The sequence below is a fragment of the Chelonoidis abingdonii genome, chromosome 3 (assembly GCF_003597395.2).
Source record: "Chelonoidis abingdonii isolate Lonesome George chromosome 3, CheloAbing_2.0, whole genome shotgun sequence".
Taxonomy (NCBI): Eukaryota; Metazoa; Chordata; order Testudines; family Testudinidae; genus Chelonoidis; species Chelonoidis abingdonii.
In genome coordinates this window covers 58274178-58297813 of record NC_133771.1, presented here as the reverse complement: position 1 = coordinate 58297813, position 23636 = coordinate 58274178, and the positions used below count along the sequence as shown (strand labels likewise).

The 23636-nt window shown below is 41.8% G+C and overlaps 1 protein-coding gene across 1 annotated transcript in view; it reads right to left on the bottom strand.

The window, feature by feature from the left end:
* Positions 1-23636, bottom strand: part of SMAP1 (small ArfGAP 1) — a 239813-nt gene that overhangs the window by 202726 nt on the left and 13451 nt on the right. The window contains 4 exon segments of the mRNA XM_032804568.2: positions 4339-4345; positions 8024-8087; positions 8090-8141; positions 9448-9455. Of these exon segments, the coding sequence (XP_032660459.1) occupies positions 4339-4345; positions 8024-8087; positions 8090-8141; positions 9448-9455 (131 nt within the window).

Sequence of the window (23636 nt, the reverse complement as noted above, 5' to 3'; positions counted from 1 at the left end):
AAAAAAAAAAAAATCATGGAAATGGAGATATTCACAATATGAAGATATGATCGATGTAAGGAAATATGCAACCTTGAGATTGAGAGCTACAAATCAATCTTGGATAGATCAGGAAGAAATTGTTGACTCAATTGTCACCACAAGGAAGCTGAACTTCCTGATAAAGTAACAAGTTTCTGAGCTCTAAGATGGATCACATTCCATCATCCATCCTTAGGATCAGAAACTACTTTGAGAAAACGCCCTTTCCCTCTGAACTCTTTTTGGTACCTCCTCGATAGCCCCACCTTCCAAAAGGGATAGAACTTCTGTTCTTAATAAGTGCTTGTGAGAGGGGTCCCTTAGTAGGAAGAAACAGGGAGGAGGAATGTGCTTGAATAGACTTCTTGCACTTCCTCAAGGATCCACTTCTCTCTGGTAATGATATTCCAGCAATAGTAGAAGAGTGGAACTCCAAAGGTGGAATGGAAGGAAGAAAGTTGGAGAGTTGATTGGGGAATGAGCTGTAGCTCTCACTCCTCATGTCACGTCTACTGTCTAAGGCCTGGCACAGAAGAGCATGAAGTAGTGAACCTGCTCTTGAGATGAGGCTTGTAGCTTTTTCTTGTTTGTTGATGCATGGAGGAAGCTGTTATTGCTACTGCTAAGATATGAGGACAAAGGTTAAGGAGTATTCTGCTGCCTGTGGTTGTTGAGACAGAAGCTCCAAACCATCTCCTTGGAGAATGATAAATACTGTGTGATACTCCCAGTAAGATTGTATCCTTCATCTTTGAGGACATGGTTTATTCAGCACAAACTATCTTCTTTAAAGTGAGATCTTCTACCCATCCTAGTTTCAGGGAACACATCTTAAGATCTGAGCCATGCATATCTCCTTATGGTATGAGACACCACCGCCCTGGCAGCAAAGTCTGACATATGGAAAGTGTTTCAACTGTATGGCAACAAATTGTTCCTCTGTAATTAATACCTTTGCTAGATTTCTTTCATCTCCAGCAAAGTCCTTAGGCAGAAAGAGCCACCTTCCCCCAAAGACAGGACTGATAATGAGATATCACAGCTTGGAAGTTCGATACCTTGATGCCATGACTGGAAGAGGAGAAGATAGGGCTTCCCAAAATATCTAATTGTTTACCTTCCCTGTCAGAGATAGCAGAATGTACCCAGACAATATTTGCTCATCAGACAACTGCACCCCTTATCCGTGCAGTGGCAGCAGGGTACATGTGCAGAGCGCTTCTCTCTCTCTCTCTCATTATCTAGGAGATAGCCAGTAGAAACCTTATCCCTAAGAAGAAACTCCCAGTCTCACCAGTAATTAGAATCAGATTTTCTATCACGTCTTTGTGGTAAAGCCTCCTGTCCCAGATCTGGACTTTAGCATCCAAAATCTGGGTGCTTACCTGAAACTCCCCCAAGCTCACTACCTGCTTGGATATTTTCTCGCTGCCACCAACTAGGACTATTGGGGTTCCTAGCACCCCCCGAGTTCACCCCCAACCTTCCCTGGAGGACCCAAGACCAGAGCCCTGGTCTCCCTCTCTTCCCACCCCCCCCCCTTCCCTGGGTTAGCCGGTGCGAACTAGACTTCACTCTTTGAATACAACTGGAGAGGCAATCTAGCGTCCCCGAGGCTTGCATTCACAGTATCACAGCTAGCACACAAAGGAGATTCCCCTCCCTGGTCTCGTAGCAGTAACTGAGAAAACTTCAAACAAGAAAACAGAGATGATTCTTTCTTCTCTTCCCGTCCTGTTCCTGCCCTGGGGACATAAAAAACCCACAGCCTGGCTTTTCCTTTCCACTTCTCTGTCTTCCCGTGAGGAGACAGCTACCTGTACAGAAGTTCTATCCCTTTGCCTCACTAGGAAAAGAACTCCACCAGTTTTCAAAAGAACTTTATCGAAAAAAGAAAATACAAAACAATAATCTTGCATTAAGAAACTCCAATACAGGCTCTTGCTTATAAGAAAATATGAATAAACAGTCTGATTTAAAAGATACCCTATAAACCAGTCCAGCAAATCAACATACATGTAAAATACAACACAACTCATCATAGCCGAATTATCTTGCTCCTTTTGTACTCACAGATGTGTAGAGAAGATTAGATAAGATGGAGTTGGAAGAAAAACTTGTTTACCCATAGCCGAGGAACAAAGACCCCGAGTATACAAATTCCCGCCCCTGACTTTAACAATCCAGTCTCTGATTGGTCCTCTGGTCAGTGTTTGGTTCTCTTGTCCCCCCTTTACAAAATTAAACCCTTACCTTACCTATTACTTATGACAGTCTTGTCAGTGGAATGGAACAGAGGTAGGAATGTAACCTCTCTCCCTATGTGACTCAGTTACTGACCTAATCTCACTTCTGGCCAATTGGAAGAGTGAAACTAGAGATTGAAGCAACCTAAAAACTGAGAAGGGGAAAAGATGTCTCAATGAAACTCATAGTTTGATATAGGGAAGGACAGTTCTGAGGGACATCTAAAATACTCCACAGCTTTTTGTCCTTTCCTGGAGGGAAAAGGAAAAGAGTGTCGTTTGCTCTTTATTTTATCCCTTGATTCTCCTGTAATGCGTAATTCCCCAATCTGAACCTTAGAGTGCAAAAGATGGGTACCAGCATGAATTCCTCTAAGCTTAATTACCAAGCTTAGATTCTGATAGGCTGCACCACCACAAAGTATAGTGTTTTGGCACTCTGGTCCCCTCAAAACTTCTGTGGGACCCAAAGACCCAAATTCTTGAGTCTCACAACAAAGGGGAATAAACCATTTCCTTCCCCTCCTTTTTTCCTCCCAGCTTTTTACTGCCCTGGGTACACAAGAGATCACCGTGATCAACTCTTGAATCACCACACAGAGAGGAATGTTACCTCCCCCATCCTCTTTCCCCTCACCCAGAGGCAATACAGATTCAAGCTCCGTGAATCTAAAACAAAAGAGGAAATTCACCTTTCCCCCTCCTCCTCTTCTTTCCTTCTCCCACCAATTCCCTGGTAAGTACAGACTCATTCCTTTGAGCCTTAACAAAAAAAAATCACTCAGGTCTTTAAAAAGAAAAGCTTTTAATAAAGATAAAAGTAAAAACTCTCTCTGTAAATCAGATGGAATATTACAGGGTCTTTTCAGCTTAAACACTAGAGAGAAAAACTCCCCCCCAGCACAAATGCAAATTAAAATACTTCCAGCAAACTACACATTTGCAAATAAAGAAAAAAATCAAAAAGACTAACACCGCCTTTATCCTGATACTTACTAAAATTAGAACAGAGAGATTTTTTCAGAAAGATTGGAGGAATCTGCTTACATGTCTGGTCCTCTCACAACCCAGAGAGAACACGGACACAAGAACAAAGAACACAAACAAAGCTTCCCTCCACCCAGATCTGAAAGTATCTTCTCCTGATTGGTCTCCTCGGTCAGTGTTCCAGTTTCACTGTTAGTTAAGGGTTAACATCTCTTTTACCTGTAAAGAGTTAACAATCTGTTTACGACAACTCCTTCATGGATTCTTGCAATAAGACTGTCTTCTGGATTTGAGGTCACTAGGGAATGCTCCAGCAGAAGCATGTGGGTCTCATTTAATACTTTATAGGCTTGGGGGTAAAAGGGATACTATTGTGCACCAAGACAGAACGTATGTCCTTCTCCTATGTATGCTACACACATCATACAGATTTTGGAGGCATGAAAGACAGCAGGAAAAAGTCCTGCTTAAATCCAGCCACTTTCCTTTCAGATCTCCCACGCAATCTGTGAGATGGCACCAAGATGTGGAACCTACAAGAGAGTCTTCTTCCCCCGCAACCCCCCTTTTTTTTTTTTTTTTTTTTAAGGTAATACATCTCTACCCCAATATAACGCCATCTGATATAACACAAATTCAGATATAATGCGGTAAAGCAGTGCACTGGGGGACAGGGGGCTGCGCGCTCCGGCAGATCAAATCAAGTTCAATATAACATGGTTTCACCTATAATGCAGGAAGATTTTTTTTGACTCCCGACAGCATTATATCAAGGTAGAGGTGTATTTTGAATAATAAAATAAAGAACTAAACTAAGAACAAGAACTAACTAAAGGTACTGTTGACTGAAGAAGTGGGTGGGTCAGATTTGGAGATCTTCCAGGCTGCCTTTAACCACGGCTGTAAGGAACTGAGATGGCCGGAGTGCAACGCCCTGTTTTATAGCCTTGTCCTCAAACTGTTCAGAAGCAGTGAGAGATGAGACGGGGGGGATGAAAAGATTCCAATGGCAGTGCTAGGAAGCGTTCCACCATCAGAAATGCACCACCAGCACAACCCAAGAGTAGGAATGCACAGAGGCCACTTGAACTGTCTCTCAGCTTCCTTATTTCATACATTTAAGTGCAATTTTAATATCCCCTGTATTTTCAGCTCCCAGTTTGTCTAAGTTTGTCTCACAGCACAAAGGGAGAGAAATATTTTAAAAGAATAGAAGAATGTAGTTCTAAAACTCGAGCTGGCAGCAGGAATTCAGAATGTATAATTTCCCACGCTGAACTCTTGTTTTGAAATGGACTGAATTTGAAGAAGACTGTCATTTTAAAAATCAAAATTTTATAAGAGCATGAAATATTCAGGCTTCCTCCCTTCAATTTTTTATTATTAAAAATGACAAAGATATGTAGGCACAATATTTTTCCAATAAGAAAATCTAGATCTAGGTGAGGGTGGCACTATAACTATACAATTTCAGATACACATAAAATAATATGCTACAGGTAAGTCTCATGTATTTTGAAGCAGCATTCTTTCACATTTCTTTTCAAATGGGCCTAAGTTCTGCATTGCTCTTACTGAAATGTGCTCCACTATAAGGTTTACTCTGCTCACACTGACACAAGTAAGCTATTGTGGTCCTCCTAGGGGCATCCATGCCACCAGGATTGCTTTTGCAGCCAAATTTAAACACAGAAACAAAGTTACCACACAGCAACAGTTTTAATTAAATTTAGCATGCTGTTAATGTCAACGACACAAAATTATGTAATTTTTAGTAACAAATTTTTAACATCCCGCAGTTTCTGCTGTATTATTATACAATACTGCACTAGCACCTAGAAGCATGTGTCACACACCAGGACCCAGTTGTGCTACACATTGTACAAACAATACACAATTTTTTAAGTATTTTATTGGAATACCCTACAAGAAACCCAACTGAATTTCCTCCCAGTCACAGGTATATGCCAATAATGCTTGCTCTTCTGCCTACATGCTGATGAGGGAACATGCAGCATTTTCAAATATCTTTGAACATGTTCTGCTCACAACAGGCACACACAAAAGGTGAGCATATTACAGTGTAACCACAAAATAAAAACATGAACACTGGAATGTTTACTTTATAACAGAACAACAGATCATAATCAATTCACATTTCTTTAAAAATAACTATTTACCAAAAGGATGGTACTTTGATATGGAATGCAGAATGTTTGAAAAGACAACAGCAACTTCTGGAGTGTTTAATAAATTTCCTAAAGAAATTGGCAAATCACTCAGCTGTAAATAATCTACTGCAGCTCAAAATGTTTTAATTGGGATTGGTTCTGCCTCAAATGGGTTTCTGAAGAACCTGATAAAACTATCCCTCTAATTAATAAATGAATATTCAGTTGTGGAGCACAAAGTATATGGAAAAAATTTAGCTAGCATATGAGAGATTGAAGCTTATCAAGTAAGAGTGCTCCTATATTTACTTTAGATAATACTTTGATACTTGAAATTTCTTTGAATAAAGAAATTAACATCCTACTAATTAGCATGTGCTTAATAAAACAGAAAAATTCAGTCTTGCTATCTTAAAGTTTCAAAATGCTTCTGATAAAAAAAGTAAACTCAGCAGTATTGTGTCAGAAGACACTAAAAACATTATCACTATTTGAACTCAATGATTTCATTTAAATCTATATATTCCAAAGGCTTGTTTAGGATTTATCAAAAATTGAGAGTTTAAATATTAAAACCTATCTTTAATCATTTAAGATTTCCTCTGCCATCCCTTTTCTACTTTATGATACACTTAAGTCCCATACTGACAAAAGAGGGACAATGCTGCTCAGTTTCAAATACTCCAAATTTTAAATGCTAATGTTTAATTCCATAGTCCATGATGTGAATCTATCATTTTTGGTATTTAAAAGTAAATAAATGAATCAGGATTCCAAACATTTATAAGTGGATAAACAAGTAAAAAACAAAACCCAGAACTTTACGATTTTTTTTGCGCCTCTACACAACTGAATGTACTATTCTCATTCATTTATTATGTAACTAAACAAATGAATAATTGAAGTACAAAGGGCTGTATATCATGTTTAAAATAAAAAATGCCTCCTCCAATTCCCAAAACTCATGAATAATATCGCTAGATAGATGTTATGCACAATCCAAAGTAGCACTGAACGTCAACATGAAAATCGGACATTTTTAGATTAGCTACTACAACTGTGGTGAGAGTACTTGTATAGGGACCTTGACAACACATCGGTACAATAAGATGAATAGGAAGAAAAAAGCGTTCATTTTTTGTATCAAGGTTGTCTAACGTTATTTAATTGAATTCCAATTTCCTTCCAAATTCAGCTTAACAAATCACGAGTTTAAAAAATAGTAAAGCATCATTCACAATTTTTTTTGGTTAAAAACGAAGACTCTGAATAAATGTATGTTAACCTGCTTAATTAAAGGTGTGTAAATAGAGTATATCCTCCTCCTTAGCAAAAGGAAGTACCAAAGCTAATGCAAAGGCTATATCTGGTTGCAAATCAACATGTTTTAAAGGTGCACTAAACAATGACAATCAATTGTTCTAGGAAAGTAAATAAAAAAAACTCATGAAAACAAGATTAGAATTGATTATTTAAATCAAGGTTCTTGGCTTGCTTATTTAAATCATGATTTAAATTGGTGATTTAGATCAACTGCTTTGGAGGACAGGGTCAAAATTCAAGATGATCTGGACAAATTGGAGAAATGGTCTGAGGTAAACCAGATGAAGTTCAATAAAGACAAATGTAAAGTGCTCCACTTAGGAAGGAACAATCAGTTTCACACAGACAGAATGGGAAGAGACTGTCTAGGAAGGAGAATGGCAGAAAGGGATCTAGGGGTTATAGTGAAACCACAAGGCTAAAATACGGTCAGTGTGATACTGTTGCAAAAAAGCAAACGTGATTCTGGATGCATTAACAGGTAGTTGTAAAACAAGTCAAGAAGTCCCTCTTCCGCTCTACTCTGCGCTGGTTAGGCCAACTGAAGTCATTGTGTCCAGTTCGGGCACCTGCATTTCTCAAAAAAGATGTGGAGAAAGTTCAGAGAGTCCAGAGAAGAGCACAAGAATGAGAAAAATGGTCTTGAGAACACCGACGCTCGAAGGAAGGCTGAAAGAATTTGGTTTATTTAGTTTGGGAAAAGAGTGGACTGACGGGATGATAGCAGTTTTTCTAGGTATCTAAAGGGGTGTCATCAGGAGGAGTGGAGAAAACTGTTCCGTTGCCTCTAAATATAAACAGAGAAACTGTTGCTTAAAACGTTAGCAAGGAAGTTTAGGTTGGACATTAGGAAAAGTTCCTAACTGTCAGTGGTAGCCTAAAACACTGGAATAAATTGCCCCAGAGAGGTTGTGGAATCTCCATCTGGAGATATTTAAGAGTAGGTTAGATAAATTCCTATCATGGAATGGTCTAGACAGTATTGTCCTGCCAATAAGGGCAGGGGATGGACACGATGTTCTCGTCTGAGGTCCATTCCCAGTCCCTAGAGTCTGAGTAGTGCACATTACTTTACTTGAAACTTTGAGTAATTACTACTTATACTGAGTTGGTTTCTGCAGTGGATTGATAAAGAGATACTCCTGTCATTTTGTTCCAAGTGTACCAGGCAAGCAAGATATAGGCCCTCCCCCTCTCAGAACATATGTGGCGTTTTTATACCTAGTCCTTCCAGTTCAATATCTGATTTTACAATGATGATCTTTTAGCCTGTATTTGTCTGGGTCCCACTGGTCAAAATTGACAAACTTTACCCTTGATATATGAACCCCGAGATTTACGGTATTCCAGCACATTTGATGCAAAGTAAAGCACCAGTGTTCCAAGAGCCCATCTGACCTAAGGCACAAAAAAAAAAAAAAGTATTAGTTGGTAATTTCTTTTAAAAATTCCACATAACAAGGAGATTTGATTTCCTGCACCATTCTAACACATAGTTAAGAGAAACAGGATTGACAGCTACACCTTAAGTAGAGAGATGTCTGTGTGTTAGCAATATCTGGTTATAAATAATCCCTGGAAAAGTAAGTGGTTTTCTCCACCTCCTCTGTTGCAATTTTACCTACAATTGTCTATCACTTTATAACTAATTTATGTGAAAAGCCTTTTAGACAGCACAAGTCAGGAATTCCATGAAATTTCACACAGTAAAAACTGAACTTATTAATAGCACCAAGATGTTGCTTGCACTTAAATTAATCCCATTGGATGTGCATTAGATGCAAGCGTCGGTGCGAATCTCTAAAGAAACGTTTTTGCAATTATTACCATATCTGAGTAATTAGTAACAAATGCAGCAGCCATGGATTCACGGGGTATACAACAACAACAACAACTATCTCGATCAGTGGTTTACTTTAAAACACCAAACACACTGCAAAGATACATTAGCATTCCAAATCAAGTTTTTCAATTCAGGCTTACATATGGACACACATTCTGCTTCAAGTTGACAGTGGTATTTGGGCTGCTTCTGCTGGGCAATGATTATTCAAAAACGTGTAAACTAACCCAGAAAAGAACATTGACCAAAACATCCAACAATAATCATGTTGTAAAACAGAACAAATATCTAGAGTAGATGAAGAGACCACTAGATATGATCTAAATACACAAATCAATAGGTATGTTTATAGTATCACAAAAATTTGAAGACATTCACATAACGACTAAATATACCTAGAATGTAGTTTAGCAATTAAAAGCACTGAAGAACTGACATTTTTGGATAGCAAGATTTTCATCCTACAAAATCAAAAACAGAAACCACCTCAGACTCGGATGTGCATACAGCCTTAGGGCCTAGAAACCTCAGGAATACTCGGGCTGTGGTTGAGGGTTGACACGGTAGCTCCAGCACAGGTGGTGGATTGTGTGGAATCGGTTGACAAAAAACACAACTTCATAGAGTTTATCAAGGCCCCAATGAACTCAATTCTTTGAGTTGGGCCAATGAAGATTTTCTGCTGTTTAGGACAACCTAGACGATCGAGTAAGCATAGCATGAACACAACATGAGAGATCTTCTTTTCTGGACTTGCCCCTCAGTATCACTAGACACACAAGTCAAAATGAGCACTTGCTGGATGCCCGGGGAGGATGGGCAAGCTGGCTAAAACCAGAATCAGAGGGCCTTCAACTCTGGGATCTATGCCCCCTCCTGGGGTAGTCCCACTGCCTTACAGGAAAGGAGACCTGGCCGAAGAAATACTGCAAGCAGTATTGCTGCTGAACACTGCAGTGATGTCTTTGTACAGCTAAAGTATGAACTTCCAAGGAATGCAAACTAGCTCAGGAATCCTTAAAGGATGCACACCTCAATCTTTTTAGAAACCAAAACCTACCATCAACAGGCAAGTCATCAATGGTCTGCTGCACATCGGACACAATGCCCTAATTCTGCACCCATGAGGCCCTCTTCATGGTCACAGCTGATGCCATAATTCTGGCTGAGGCATCTGCCACATCTAGAGCTGACGGTAAAAGTCTTGGCTACCATGCAGGCTTCTGCAATGAATGACAGAGTGTTCCGTGGAGGCTCCTGGCAACGTGTCTGCAAACTTAAGATGTGGGCACCCAAATAACAAAGTTGTATTTAGAGAGCAGTGCCTGCTAGTTAGTGATGTGTATCGACAGGAAAGAGGTAGTATAAAACTCTTCCTCCCCATCAAGTCCATCCTTTTGGACTCTGTCCTTAGGCATAGATGTATACCTTCCCTGCTGCGGTAAGCACAAGACACTTAGGGGCCAACTGGGAGTAGAAACCCTCAAAATCCAGTATGGGAATGAAGTACCTCTTCTCTGCATGCAGCAACAAAGCGGAAGTATTCCAGAGGGCCTTTGCCAGCTTCAAGAGAGCCTCATTTATTGGGAGGGCTACTAGCCCTTGAGCTGATAGTTGGCGGATATCCAGCAGCTTGTGTGCGTTCTCCTGAAGCAATTCAGCCTGGATGCCTAAGAGAGTGGCCTTACACCTAAGACGACCTCGATATGCCTTGAAGTTCACGGGCATTAATGAGGCCAGCACCATCATGCTGTCTGGAGAGAACAAAGAAGCAGTTAGCTACACCAACAATGTAGCTGCTAGTTCAGGGAACAGGAGTCAGTTGCACAGGGGATCTTGCTCTAGAATGAGTCAGTGAATGGGACCTCAAAGACCGAGAAGCATCCCAAGAATTCCAAGGAGGGACTGGGGAAAATAGATTTACTACTGGTGCTAGCAGGCACCAGACCAAGTGCCTCTGTCCTGACTGCAGGATCTATGCTGACCTTAGTACAGACGGTGATCCGAGGATGGTCTCTGGTGCCTATTGGTGACAATGAAAGGGTGGACAGCCCCACCCTGGATCTCAAGGAGTGCCACAGATTCTCCAGTGACAAAGGGGGAGCCAGCCGGCCCCAACAGGGAGAACAAGTGCTCTGATTCATCCAAAGCTCAACACAGGGTAGGCATCAGTGTCAAAAAGTAATAGGGAACTAGCACCAAGAATGGTACCAAGCTTGACAATGGGATCTGCTGACCAGGCAATGACTGTTCCAAAGAGCTCACCACCACCAAAAGGGCCTTCACTGCTGGGCCCAGTGTCTCCCTCAATTCCACCACGGACAGTGCGAGTTGCAGCACCAATGAACCCAGCACCTCTGCGACATGGCCAGAAGGTGCCAAGGACATAATGGAAGATGAAGCAGTAGAAACAATGGTACCAGAAAAAACTCCTGAACTAGCAGAGAATCAGGGACTGAGAAGTAAAGCAGATCTGAAGCCACCCGATACGCCACCAGCATGGAGACAATCAGCACTGAGACCTACATCATTGGTACAGTCTCAAAGGACACCTCATAGCCAGAACTGGAGTTAACCGTGTTAGCTCTCGCTGATTTTCCCAGTTCTGGGAAGCAGCTAGATGGACCTGCCCTATCCTGAGTGCTAGAGGGAGTATGATGCCATCAGCACTCCTCTTAGGAAGACTGACTCTCATCTTCTGAGTCCTTGAGTGGCCCTGATTACTCTTATGGGACCTCTTCCTCAATGCACCAGAGGAAGGAGAATGATTTTTCTTCCTCTTGCGGGAAAACAGCAGAATCTGAACATGGAATGGGCATCACTTGCTAGTTCTGAAGGTGACTGATCAGACAAGGCCCTTATGGTCTGCTCCAAAAGGTGTTTCTTCAGCCATAAGTCTCTTGCCATCTGAATCTTCTTTTTGAACAGGGCTTTGGAGAAGAGCCTGGAGCTGGAGCGTGGAGCAGCTGCGGAGCAGTGGAGCTGCAGGTTTCTGCCAGGAGCTGGAGCACAGCTCCAAAGCCGGTTTTTGAATGTATTAATAAACTATATTTGTAAATGTAAAAGGGTATCTATATTGTGAGTATTGCAACTGTGCACATCAGGGTTCTCAACTATATAATAATTTAAATAATACTGGGCCTGATCTTGGGGCAAGAACCTGTCAACCCTCCAAGCGATAACTGGGGATTCTTATGTAATCAATATAATTAATACATAGTCTAAGATTAGGCTACAGCAGTGAGAAGAAAACGAGGTTGCACTCAGGGTGGGCACGACCCTATACAGCCAAGGTAGGGAAAGAGTGCTGTCAGGCAAAATTCTCTGGCTTCAATGAGCTGGGCGCACGCACATTGACAAGAAATATGTGACTGCATCTAATCAAATCAAATGCAACCTGGGCTTCAATACTAGGGTCTTTCCATCTCATACATCACGAGCTATCAAATTAGGTCCCCTATAATACTTCTACAACCACTCTGTCTTTAAATAGGGTGCAGAGACATAACTAACTTAGTGGATAATTCTGTTTGTAGAGTGCAAGATGGAAGAGACTGTCCAGTTAGTTGTCATAACTGTGTTGACTCTACAGGACTACTAGGAATAAGGAGCTTATTTTGGTCACTAAGGGCACGTCTACATGAACATTTACTGCCTGGCAAACTAGGGTGTAAATCTACAGTACTGCAGTCTGGCATACTAACTTCCTGTGTATTCACTTTGCTGCTGCATGCTAGAAGCTCCCTAGTGACTGCAGTAAGTCAATGCACACTAGGGAATTTCTCATGTGCAAAAGCAGAGCCCACACAGACAGACAGGACTCACCACACTGGAGCACGGTAGATTAACATCCTACTTTGCCACACAGTAAGTGTCCATGCAGATATGCCCTAAAACAAGCAGAAACAACTCTGAATCCATAAATGAAAAGACTGAGTAAGATGAGCAGAACTCTGTCTAAAAATGTTACTAAAATTAAGTGATACTGCCCACATAAATCCTCCAACCACCCCCTAGGTTAGACTTTCGATAGTACAGATGACTGTAAAGGAAAGCAAATCAAGAAGGGAGAGTATTTCTGAAGTCGCTAGTGTGATGAAGATTAAGATAGCAAATCGATAAAATAGACTAAGTGGCAAATTATGGAAAAAATCTGGCAGATTATTGGCTACCTGTATTCATGTTCCTTTGGCATGAAACAGCTAAAAGCTAACAGTATAGCATTAACAAAAGCTGAATGCTTCCTTCACAGGAAATAGTCATTACATGGACCACAATTCACTCAGTTTACCACCTGTAAATTAGACTTCTGCCATTCAGCTGGTACTCTGGTAGAAACAATTACTTCCTATGGAAACGAAGCATGCCAGCTTTCCTCAAGCAACTGTGACACGTCTTCTCAAAATACCATCTTTTGAGATCAAGAATCTTACAAACATCTTGAAACCAAAATTCCTTGACCCATTGCAATCTAGCTTTAAGACTATTTTAGCAAGTCTGCATATGAAAACCTCCACCTATTACAGACGCCAGATCTTTGGAATGAACAAAAAGCATGGGCAATAAGTCTCAGCCTTTTTGGGTCCATAAGCCAAATAGAATGGAAGATACAGGATATACTGTTACACAAGTTATCCAGCAATCCATTCTGGGATGATGAACTTTTGGTCATGGGAGGAAACTGAGGACAGTTGTAGGGAGGGTGGGGGTGGGGGTAATAAGGATGCTCGGGGCTGAATGGAGGACTTTATTCTTTGAGCATATTTCTCACAGGCTACAAGAACAAGTATGCAGAGACCTGAACACAATTCAAACACTGTACTATCACACTGAGTTACCTAAAGTTTGATTTATCACTCTTACACAATTCAAATTAGTCAATGGTCTCTCTTCACACTCCAGCTAACTACACATCCTTAGTTTTTTTGGTCTTTATAAGTCAATCCCCTCAACTTTATAAAAAAATTAAATCTGATCTCAATGCCACATTTAAAACACTGTAATATTAGTGCTAGATAAATACTATTACCTCCCTAGGCCAGTGCAAGACACTTATTCAGCTAGAAGACACTGGTTTTCTAAATACTTTGCAGACATCAGTTCAGAGGAATTCACCAACTCAAAACGTGGGAATATAATAAAGGCAAACACAGCCTCACATTAAACCTATGAAAATTTGACTGTCTATAAGTGAGTAAACAATGACTTAGAATATTTAATCAGCAGTTAATTAAAAGTTATTGTAGGTATGTAATTAGCTGCATGCAAATAAAATTGTAGGGAGCTGGGTAGTTCAAAGGGTAAAGCTTATTTCATGGCCTAAGGCAGGGGTCTCAAGCTCAATTTACCTTAGGGCCAGTGCCAGTCCTCAAATCCTCCCAGCAGACAAATAGTGTCACTGAAGATTATGTTCAGAAAACATTTACATTGAATTTTTTATTTCTAATTTCTTAGAAATAAAGCTGTCATACAAATTTATACAATTCTTTGCTTGCCAGAGAGTTTTTAGTGTTTGCCAGACACCTGGCAATGCTTCAGCTCTGTCAATTTGTTGATGTTTGGCCTCAGTGACTGAGCAATTGAAACCTTCAGGATTGCAGCAAGGTGTGCATCAGACAGTTGTGTTCAGTATTTTGACTTGTTTATATTCATTGTGGGAAACAGTGACGCTGACTCCATGGCTGACTCTGCCCAGCAACTACTAACTCTGGCTGGTGACTAATGATGGTATCTCTGTCCCTCTCCCCCAGTCAATGGGAGCTGTGGGGGGGTTGAACCTGCAACAGACATTGCCGGCAGCATGGCTGCACATGTTTCTTCTCCGCAGGCCAAAGTGGGGAGGTTCTTGGGCCGCAGATGGCCCACAGACCAGGACTTTGAGACCCCGGCCTAAGGTATAAATACAACTTAAGATATTACAGGCAGAGCTGGTGTGCCACCTATTGTTAAGGTTGCCCACAACACTTCTAATTAATTTAACTTTGTTTATAATTTGTCCAGAACTTTATCATCTGGGCTCAAACTTTTCATGTTATGCTGAAAGTTTTTGGAAAGTTTCATCTAAAATGGTTCAGCTGCTTCCAAAACCAAGATTGGGGAAAACACATTTTACTCACGTTAAAACTTCTTAAAATCGTTTCACTGAAAAGTTCAAGTGTCTCCATGCTTTAGAGAAAGGATTTGAAATTTGGCTATCACAGCATCCCACTATAAGATAAGTACTTTCTGCTGTCTCTATGAAAAATTACCGAAGTTTGGCTAAGTTACAAGCCTCTGAAAACATCAGTTCACACATGCTCAGAGACTTGCTAAAGTTTGGCAGCTAAATTCTCCAAATATTCTATCTGCACTGCAAATGCTTGTGCCTCACAGAGCTCCTACATGCTGCCAAGACTGTACATGCACTGCCCACAGAACAAACCTGAGCATGCTCCATCCTGAGGCGGAGCAGAACTCTCTCTGGAACTGATCCACTTGGCAGTCAGGGAAACACTGGTATCAGGTAATAGAGATGAGAGAAGTAGACAGTCTCTCTTGTACTCTCAATGATCCTGGCACCTATTCAGCATGGGAGAGGAGAAGGAAGCAGCTACACCAGGGGTCTCAAACACGCGGCCTGCGGTCCGCATGTGGCCAGCAAGGTTATTTTCTGCAGCCCATGAGGTCCTCATAGCCCCCTCACCCTCCCTCAGCGTTTACCTAGAGTGTCTCCGGCCTGACGTGCACTGGAGGCAGGGCAGGTTCCCTCCGTGCCTATCTGCCCTGCGCCCCTGCGTCGCTCCGGGAAGCATACGAAACCTGAGGAAGGAGGGGTGCAGGGGTGTGTGTTGCTGTTGCTTCAGGTACCACCTCCAGCAGCTCCCATTGGCCGCAGTTCCCCGTTCCCGGCCAATGGGAGATGCTGGGGGCAGTGCCTGAAGCAACAGCAACACACACACACCCCATGCCCCTGTTCCCCCCCATTCCAGCCACTTCCTGGAGCGGCACAGGGGCAATGCAGGCAGGCAGGGAGCCTGCCCTGCCCTGCCCCTGGTGCACGCCGAGCCAGAGCCTGCCCCCTGAACCCCTCTTGCAGTCAAACCCATGTTAGGATTCCTGATGTCAGAAACCAGTGGGAGAACGCTTCAACCTCTCTAACCACTCAGTGACAGACTTGAAGGTGGCAATTTTGCAACAAAAAAAACGTCAAAAACAGACTCCAAAGAGAGACTGCTGAACTCGAATTAATGAGCAAATCAGATACAATTAACTTAGGTTTAAACAGAGGCTGGGAATGGTTGGGTCATTACACGAATTGAATCTATTTCCCCATGTTAAGTTCTCCTCGCACCATCTACGGTCATCTCGATTATCACTTCAAAGTTTTTTTTCTCCTGCTGCTGCTAGCTCCTCATCTCAATTGATTGGCCTCTTAGTTGGTATGGGTACTTCCACCTTTTCATGTTCTCTGTATGTATAAATATCTTCTGTCTGTATGTTCCATTCTATGCATCCAAAGAAGTAAGCTGTAGACCATGAAAGCTTATGCTGAAATAAATTTGTTAGTCTCTAAGGTGCCATCTTTTTTTTGCGGATACAGACTAATACGGCTGCTACTCTGAAACCTTAATTACATAGTCACTGATATTTTCAATGCAATTTTGCAACAGAAGGAAATACTTTAAATAAAGAACACATAAGGCAAACAAAATCAGACACTATATTCAAAATACCTCATCTGTAGGAGCGACTTCTATTCATAAATACCACAAACAAGCACCAAATTCTACATATCAGGATCTTTTTATTTCAACAATGAAAGCATATTTGAGGATAGCAGAAGTCTATTTTCAAGTCACCCTTTCTTATTTCAGTTACTTTAATCAGAGATTACACGTCTCATTTTCTTCATGATCAGAAATATCAAAAATTTCAAGTCTAAATTATTGCTATGAACATTCAGCTATTACAATTGTGAAAAGTTGACAGGTATTTTACTGCAGAAATGCACATTAGAGTAATGTTTGTGTTCACTTTCTTGAATGAAAGCTATCTGAATTTTAATCTCACTTACTTGCCTCTTAAAACCTTTTGTGCTTGTAGTCATAAATGGGCTTGTCTTCCTTATGCACCACTAATCTAAAATAGAGTACTAGATAACTTTATATATATTGATGCAATTTAGTTATTTTGGACAGGTCCACATATTTATGACATTTTTAACTGTCACTTAGGTATTTATACAGCACTATTTCCAGTAGCATGTGTATGTAAAGTGTAATTTTAAGAGAAGCATAAAACTATCAAACTCTGTTCTTGCCATCCTAGGCGTCTGAATGCTTGAAAATTTGATGCCCTTCCTCCCCATCCTTCCCTGTTACCACAGATAGATAATAAGAAAAGATGGTGTTTGCACCGGGCTCTGAAAATTGACAGACTAGTGCTCATTCGGGTCTGTTCCAGAAAGGCATACCTTAAACTGAAAGTCATGAAGAACGTTCAGTTTAAATATGCAAATACCACCAATATTAACATTCAGAAGGCAGATTCACAGGTTGTGGTCGGAGTAGTAGCTCTTGAAAATGATGCAGAAAGGGAGAAGAAAACATTTTATTTACGGATTAGATTTCAGTCATCTGTTTCTTACCTCTTACTGAGGATTATCTAGGTGATACAGGTTATGTTAACTGAGAAAGAAGTGTTTGCATTGGCTCTGCTATTGTCTAGAATCTTGTTTTGATACATAATTTAATCTCAAAATCTATTTTTATCAAGTCAGCCTTTCCCACACCTGACCAGTTATACAGGCAAAAGAATGCTTTAGCCAGTATATCTTATAGCGAAATAAACTATGCTGGCAAAAGCACTTTTATACTGCCATACCTGCATCTACATAATAGCTTTTGCCAACACAGAAATATTGCCAGAAATATTATGCCCCTAACTGACATTACTATACTGGTTCATTTTTAGTACAGACACAGTCTGACTCTGCAGACATTCCAGCACCAGATTAAACAAAGAGGTCAGTGATGAGCGTCGCGAAACTGGAGTTGGCTTCGCCATCAAGAATCATCTTGTTCAGAAAATTGCCAGTCCCCTCAAGGGTGTGAACCACCAACTCATGACAATGCAGCTTCCGCTTCAAAAAGGAAAAACAAGCTACTTTGATCAGCGCATACGCTCCCAAAATGACCAACCCAGAGGATGTGAAGGATAAATTCTACGAAGAACTAGATACTCTGCTAACATCAGTGCACCGCACAGACAAGCTGATCCTGCTTGACGATTTTAACGCAAGAGTTGGATGCGATGCCGCAGCCTGGGAAGGAGTCATCGGGGAAAAATGGAGTGGGAAAGTGTAACAGCAGTGGCCTGTTACTGCTGAAAACTTGTGCAGCACATGACCTTCTGATCACCAATACGGTCTTCCTCCTCCCTACCCATAACAGGATTCGTGGATGCATCCCGTTCAAGCACTGTGGCATCTGATCGACTATGTCATCATTATGGAGAAGGGACAGACACGATGTCAGGTTACAAAGCTACATGCGGCGTCTGACTGTGTTTGGACGGGATCACAGGCTCATAGGTATCCTAAATGAAACTCCGTATCATTGCGAGGAGATGACCATAAGGCTGTAAGGCTCTCAAAAATAAGTGATCACGTAGTCGAAGGCTGAAGAAGAACAGCCGCATCACTGAAAATCTAGCGGAAGACCTAGAGAATGAGCTTGCTGATCTTCGTATTGAGGATGACACTGAAGAGGACTGAGAAATGGCGATTCCGCAACACTGTCCATACAGCTGCATCGAAAGTATTGGGGCTTCACACGCAGGCGGCAAGACTGATTTGACAAAAATGATGCAGAAAATCCAGGTCTTACTTGCTGAGGAAGCACTGCCTGCATCGTGCATATCAAAACGATCCATTCTCAGCAGCAAATGCCATACCGCCTTTATCAACACTCGCTAGAACAGTTACCAAACCGCACTGCACAAAATGTGGGACTTGTGGCTGAGCTACCAAAGCAGCATGAAATATAGGCGTGTCATAAGTAGTTAGGTAAGTAAGGGTCTAAGTTTCTTTTACCTGAGAAAGGTAACCAAACACTGACCAGAGGACCAATCAGAGGAATTCTGTATTGTTTAAAGTCAGGGGCAGTGGGATATGTTGTATAGCTCGGGTGTCTGTTGTTGTTTTTCGTCGGTGCTATGGGGTAAACAAGTTTCCTTCTATCCTGTCCTCTGTATCTCGAAAATTATATCTTACGTAAGTCTGTGAGTACAAAGGAAAGCCAAGAGTAATTCGGCTCATGAAGAGCTTTGTGTTAAGTATGTACAGATGTGGACTTGCTGTATGCTCTGGTTTGTTCTCGGCTGAGCGGAACAGCTTTTTCCTAACTCCGATTATCTCAACGTTTCCTAAAGCGATCTGTGAGTAAGGGAAGCAAAAAGAATGTCGGCTTGTGATGAAGCTTGTGTCTGTAATTTACTGTATGTTGATTTTTGGACTGGTTGTATCGGCATATCAAAAATTTTTAATCAGAGACTGTTTATTCATATTTTCTTTAAGCAAGAGCCTGTATGAGTTTCTTAATGCAGAATTGTTGTTGTTATATTCTTCTCTTTTTTGTTTTCTTAAAGTATTCTCTTTTAAACCTTGTGGAAGATTACTTTTTAGTTGATTGGCAGAGGGGGGAGGGAAAAGCCCAAACTCTGTTGTCTCCCCTTCCTATTGTCCCAGGGTGGGAAAGGCTGCAGGACAAAGAGAGGGGAATCTCTTGGTGTGAGCTGCCTAGGTGAATGCCTAGCCTCGGGGAAGCTAAATTGCCTCTCCGTTGTATTCAAGGAGTGAGTATAGCATTGCACCGGCTAACCCAGGAAGGGGGGAAGCTGGGAGAGGAGAGAGAGAGAGACCCCGGGTCTGGGTCTTGGGTCCCCAAGAAAGGTTGGGGACACCAGAGAGAGGAAAGGGGGTCAGGCCCCTATAATTCCTGACCTGGTGGCAGCGAGAATATCCAAGCTTGGTAGTGAGCTTGGGGAGTTTCAAGGTAACACCCATGTCTTTTGGACGCTAAAGTCCAGATCTGGACAGGAGGCTATTACCACAAGCGTATGCAGACAGGAACGGACTTAAGCAGTTCTATGAGCCCTCACCACACCTATGTCCACAGTGTTCTGGGAGCTTTCCCCTCCTGAACTCTGATGCACTGTGCTCCTTACCACAGAAGACGCAGATTCTCCAGAGATGGCCTGAACATTTTGAAGCAGTTCTCAACTGCCCCTCAGTCATCATTGACAAGATGCCTCAGGTTGCAGTCAATGACTCCATGGATGCTTCACCAGAAGAGGAGGAAGTGAAAAAAGCCATCAACCAGCTGTCAAGTGGCAAAGCCCCAGTGTCAGATGCCATCCAGCAGAAGTGTACAAAGTCGGTGGGACCCGTGCTCTACAGAAACTCACTGAGCTGTTTCAGTCCTTCTGGAAGCACGGATCCATTCCACAGGAATTTAGAAGCACGCGTCCATCTATAAGAGGAAGAGCATCACCAGGTATGCGACAATCACTGTGGAATCTCGCTGCTCTCTAGAGGGGGAAAAGTCCTTGCACGGTTCTGTTGAACCAATTGATCACTCACTTGGAGCAGGCTTACTGCCAGAATCACAGCATGGCTTTCGCAAGGACACGGACTATTGACTAGATCTTCGCTGCACGTCTAGTACAGTGCGAAAAGGTCAAGAACGGAATCATGACCTCTGCACAACTTTTGTGGACCTCACGAAAGCATTCGACTGTCAGTCATCAGGGCCTGTGGCGGATCATGTGGAAATTCAGCTGTCCAGACAGATTCATACGAATGGTACGTCAATTTCATCACGGTATGATGGCTCGTGTCCTGGATGACGGTGAAACATCTGAGGCCTTCCCAGTCACCAACGGAGTCAAGCAAGGGTGTGTTTTAGCACCCACTTTGTTCAGCATGATATTCTCTGCCACTCTGACTGATGCCTTTCAACACTGCACTGAAGGATTAGGCCTGAAGTACAGAACTGACAAGAAACTATTTGATCTGAGGTGACTGTGTGCCATCACCAAGGTGAAGGAAACTGTACTTCGAGACTTTCTCTTTGCCAATGATTGTGCTCTGAATGCTAGTACAGAGCCAGAAACGCAAGCCAGTATGGACAAGTTTTCATTTGCATGCAACAACTTCGGTCTCACCATTAACATCAAGACGACTGACTTCATGCACCAGCCAGATCCCCACGCTCCATACTCAGAACCATCCATCACTGTAAATGGACAGAGACTTCAGGCAGTGGACCACTTCACGTACCTGGGCAGCACCCTTTCCCGAGCAGTGTCAATCGATGAGGAAGTAAACTGCCGAATTGCTAAAGCCAGCTCTGCATTTGGCCGACTGCACTCCAACGTCTGGGAACGTCGAGGGATCAGCCTACCAACAAAGCTGAAGGTCTACCGAGCAGCGGTGCTTCCAACTCTGCTGTACGCCTGTGAGAAGTGGCCTGTCTATCGGAGTCATGCACGAAGGCGCAATCATTTCCACATTTCCTGTCAGCGAAAGCTTCTAAATATCAGATGGCAGGACAAAGTGCCCAATACTGAAGTCCTTACCAGAGCCAGTCTGCCATCAGTTCACACACTGCTGATGAGAGCCCAGACCAGTTGGGCTGGACATGTCATGAGAACGTCAGACGAGCGCATTCCTAAACAGCTCTTCTACGGAGAACTCGCCCAGGGAAAGCGCTCCCATGGAGGACAAAAGAAGCGGTTTAAGGACACGCTGAAGACCTCTCTGAAGTCTCTCAAGATCAACACCGTCACATGGGAAACCCTTGCATTGAACCATCAAGCATGGCACAGCCTCATTCACACAGGCAGTAATACCTCTGAGACGAAGCGTACTGCTGAGGCTGAAAGAAAGCGTGAGCTGCGCAAGTCCAGGGCTGTCCGCACATCATCAACAGTGCCATCACGTGTCCACTCGATGTGTGACAGGACGTTCCACGCCCAAATCAGACTGATCAGTCATCTTCGGACACACAGAGCCCAGTCATCGAACGAATGAATTCTTGAGGTCTTCATCAACAATGATGGACGATCATCATCAAAGAGGAAATCATTATCCATATAACCAGCCTTGCAAGATTGTCACAACCATTTACCAACCCAAGCACAAAGTCTATTTGCTCACCGTTTGCCTTGATTGATGGTTTAAAAAAAAAGTATCATTCAGAGGGTAAAAAAAAATACTGAATCATTGCATATAGATTATATTTGAACCCAAACCTTACCATTAACATCGTCTATACTGCAGGTGTGAAGCAGTGCTCTGGCCCTCGACTTACGTGAATGAAAGCGTTACACAGGTCAAATACTAGTCCACTGTTTCAGTACTTCCTTCTGATCAACCTTCCACTTCCACCTCTATCCAAAACAAATAACCAAGCAAAAGCAGCAGATATGGTTAGATACTGTTAGAAGGGATCAAGGTTTGAAAACAAAGTGCACTTCCCAGAGCGCACAGTCAAAAAACTGAGAAGGAACAGTAAATACTGGCAAGGAACAATGGAACAGAGTGAGGTCTATCAATAAAGAGAAAGAGGAAACAACCTGGAGTACCGAAAGGCAGCAAAATGTGAAAAGTATAAGGAAAAAAGTCCCACCAAAATCAAAGTAGTACTTATTTACACACCAGGAGATGTCACAAAAGCAAATTTTGTAATAGTAAATGCAAGCAGATACACAAACAGAGAATGACAGTGCTATTCCTCTGACTCCTCCATATACTCTACATTTTCCTCATCTTGTGACTTCTCAAAAATTCTTCCTCCACAGGTCCCCAAGTTACATTATTTCAGTTGAGCCACTTGCCTTCTTCTGCAGCATGGGGCATAGGTCACTCACAGGTTTACATTAGTTGAAACGGTAGATTCTCTTTAAATAATGACTTGAAGACTTCAGAGGTTAGGGGGTCTATTACTGGAGTGGGTGTGTATGGTTCTGGGGCTTGCAACATGCAGGAGGTCCAACTACTAGATGATCATAATGATCCCTTCTGACCTACAAGTCTATGAGTGTTATATGAAATTTCATTTCCATTTCTGGCTGCTCAGAGATGCTGTTCTGTTGTCCCTACGCTTAAACAGCTTGCCAGCTCCCTGCAAAACAGAGGCAAGTGGGCTTGTTGCTGAAATGTGTGGTTTTTGTTCCAAAGAAGCTGCTTGTCAAGAAAATTTTAGGTTTAAATAGATTTGATTGTATTAGAGAGACATGGGATGCTGAATATTTCTGTATCTGTAGTTCAAATTAGATTCTTTTTATATTCTTATAGGTGGTTTTAAATATTTAAATTAAAAATGTAGCAGCTTGCCAGTTGTTATAAATACTGTGCATATTGGAATAGAGAAGTTAGTCCATAGCAATTTCAAAAGTAGTTATAATTACTTTGGAAGGATTCAATATTTAATTAGTAAAAGTCAGTAAGCATCAATTTCACTGTACACTGTGTGTACTGTGTACACACACACACACTTCCAGAGGAGCAAAGAAAGAAAAATGGTGCTTGAGAACTTAGATTTAGGAATATTTACTTTGCATATTTCATGTCTGAATTATTATAAAGCTTCAATGTTAATATCTACATATTAAACTGTCTTCCCCCCAATAATATCCCACAACTGTGATAATTTAATTTGATAAAAATAGAGAAAAAATGCTTTAAAATAATAATAAAAATTATAAAAAATTCCTAAAATTCTGCCAAGCTACGTTATAATTAAAAAGCTATCCTGGACTATTATTAAAAAGTTTGGCCCATTGAGTTCAAGAACTACTATCATTCTACAATTCCTCTTTTCACTCCTACACTTAACCTGGCTATCACCTCCCTACCCTTTGAAGCAGTAAACCAAAAATTCCTTCTATTTTCTCTTGCTTCCTCTTCCCGGATTCTGATTAATATCATACAAAAGCAAAGCATGAGACAGGCCTCTTATTAGCAACTTTCATTTGTTGACTTGATAGTTAGCACCACCTGGT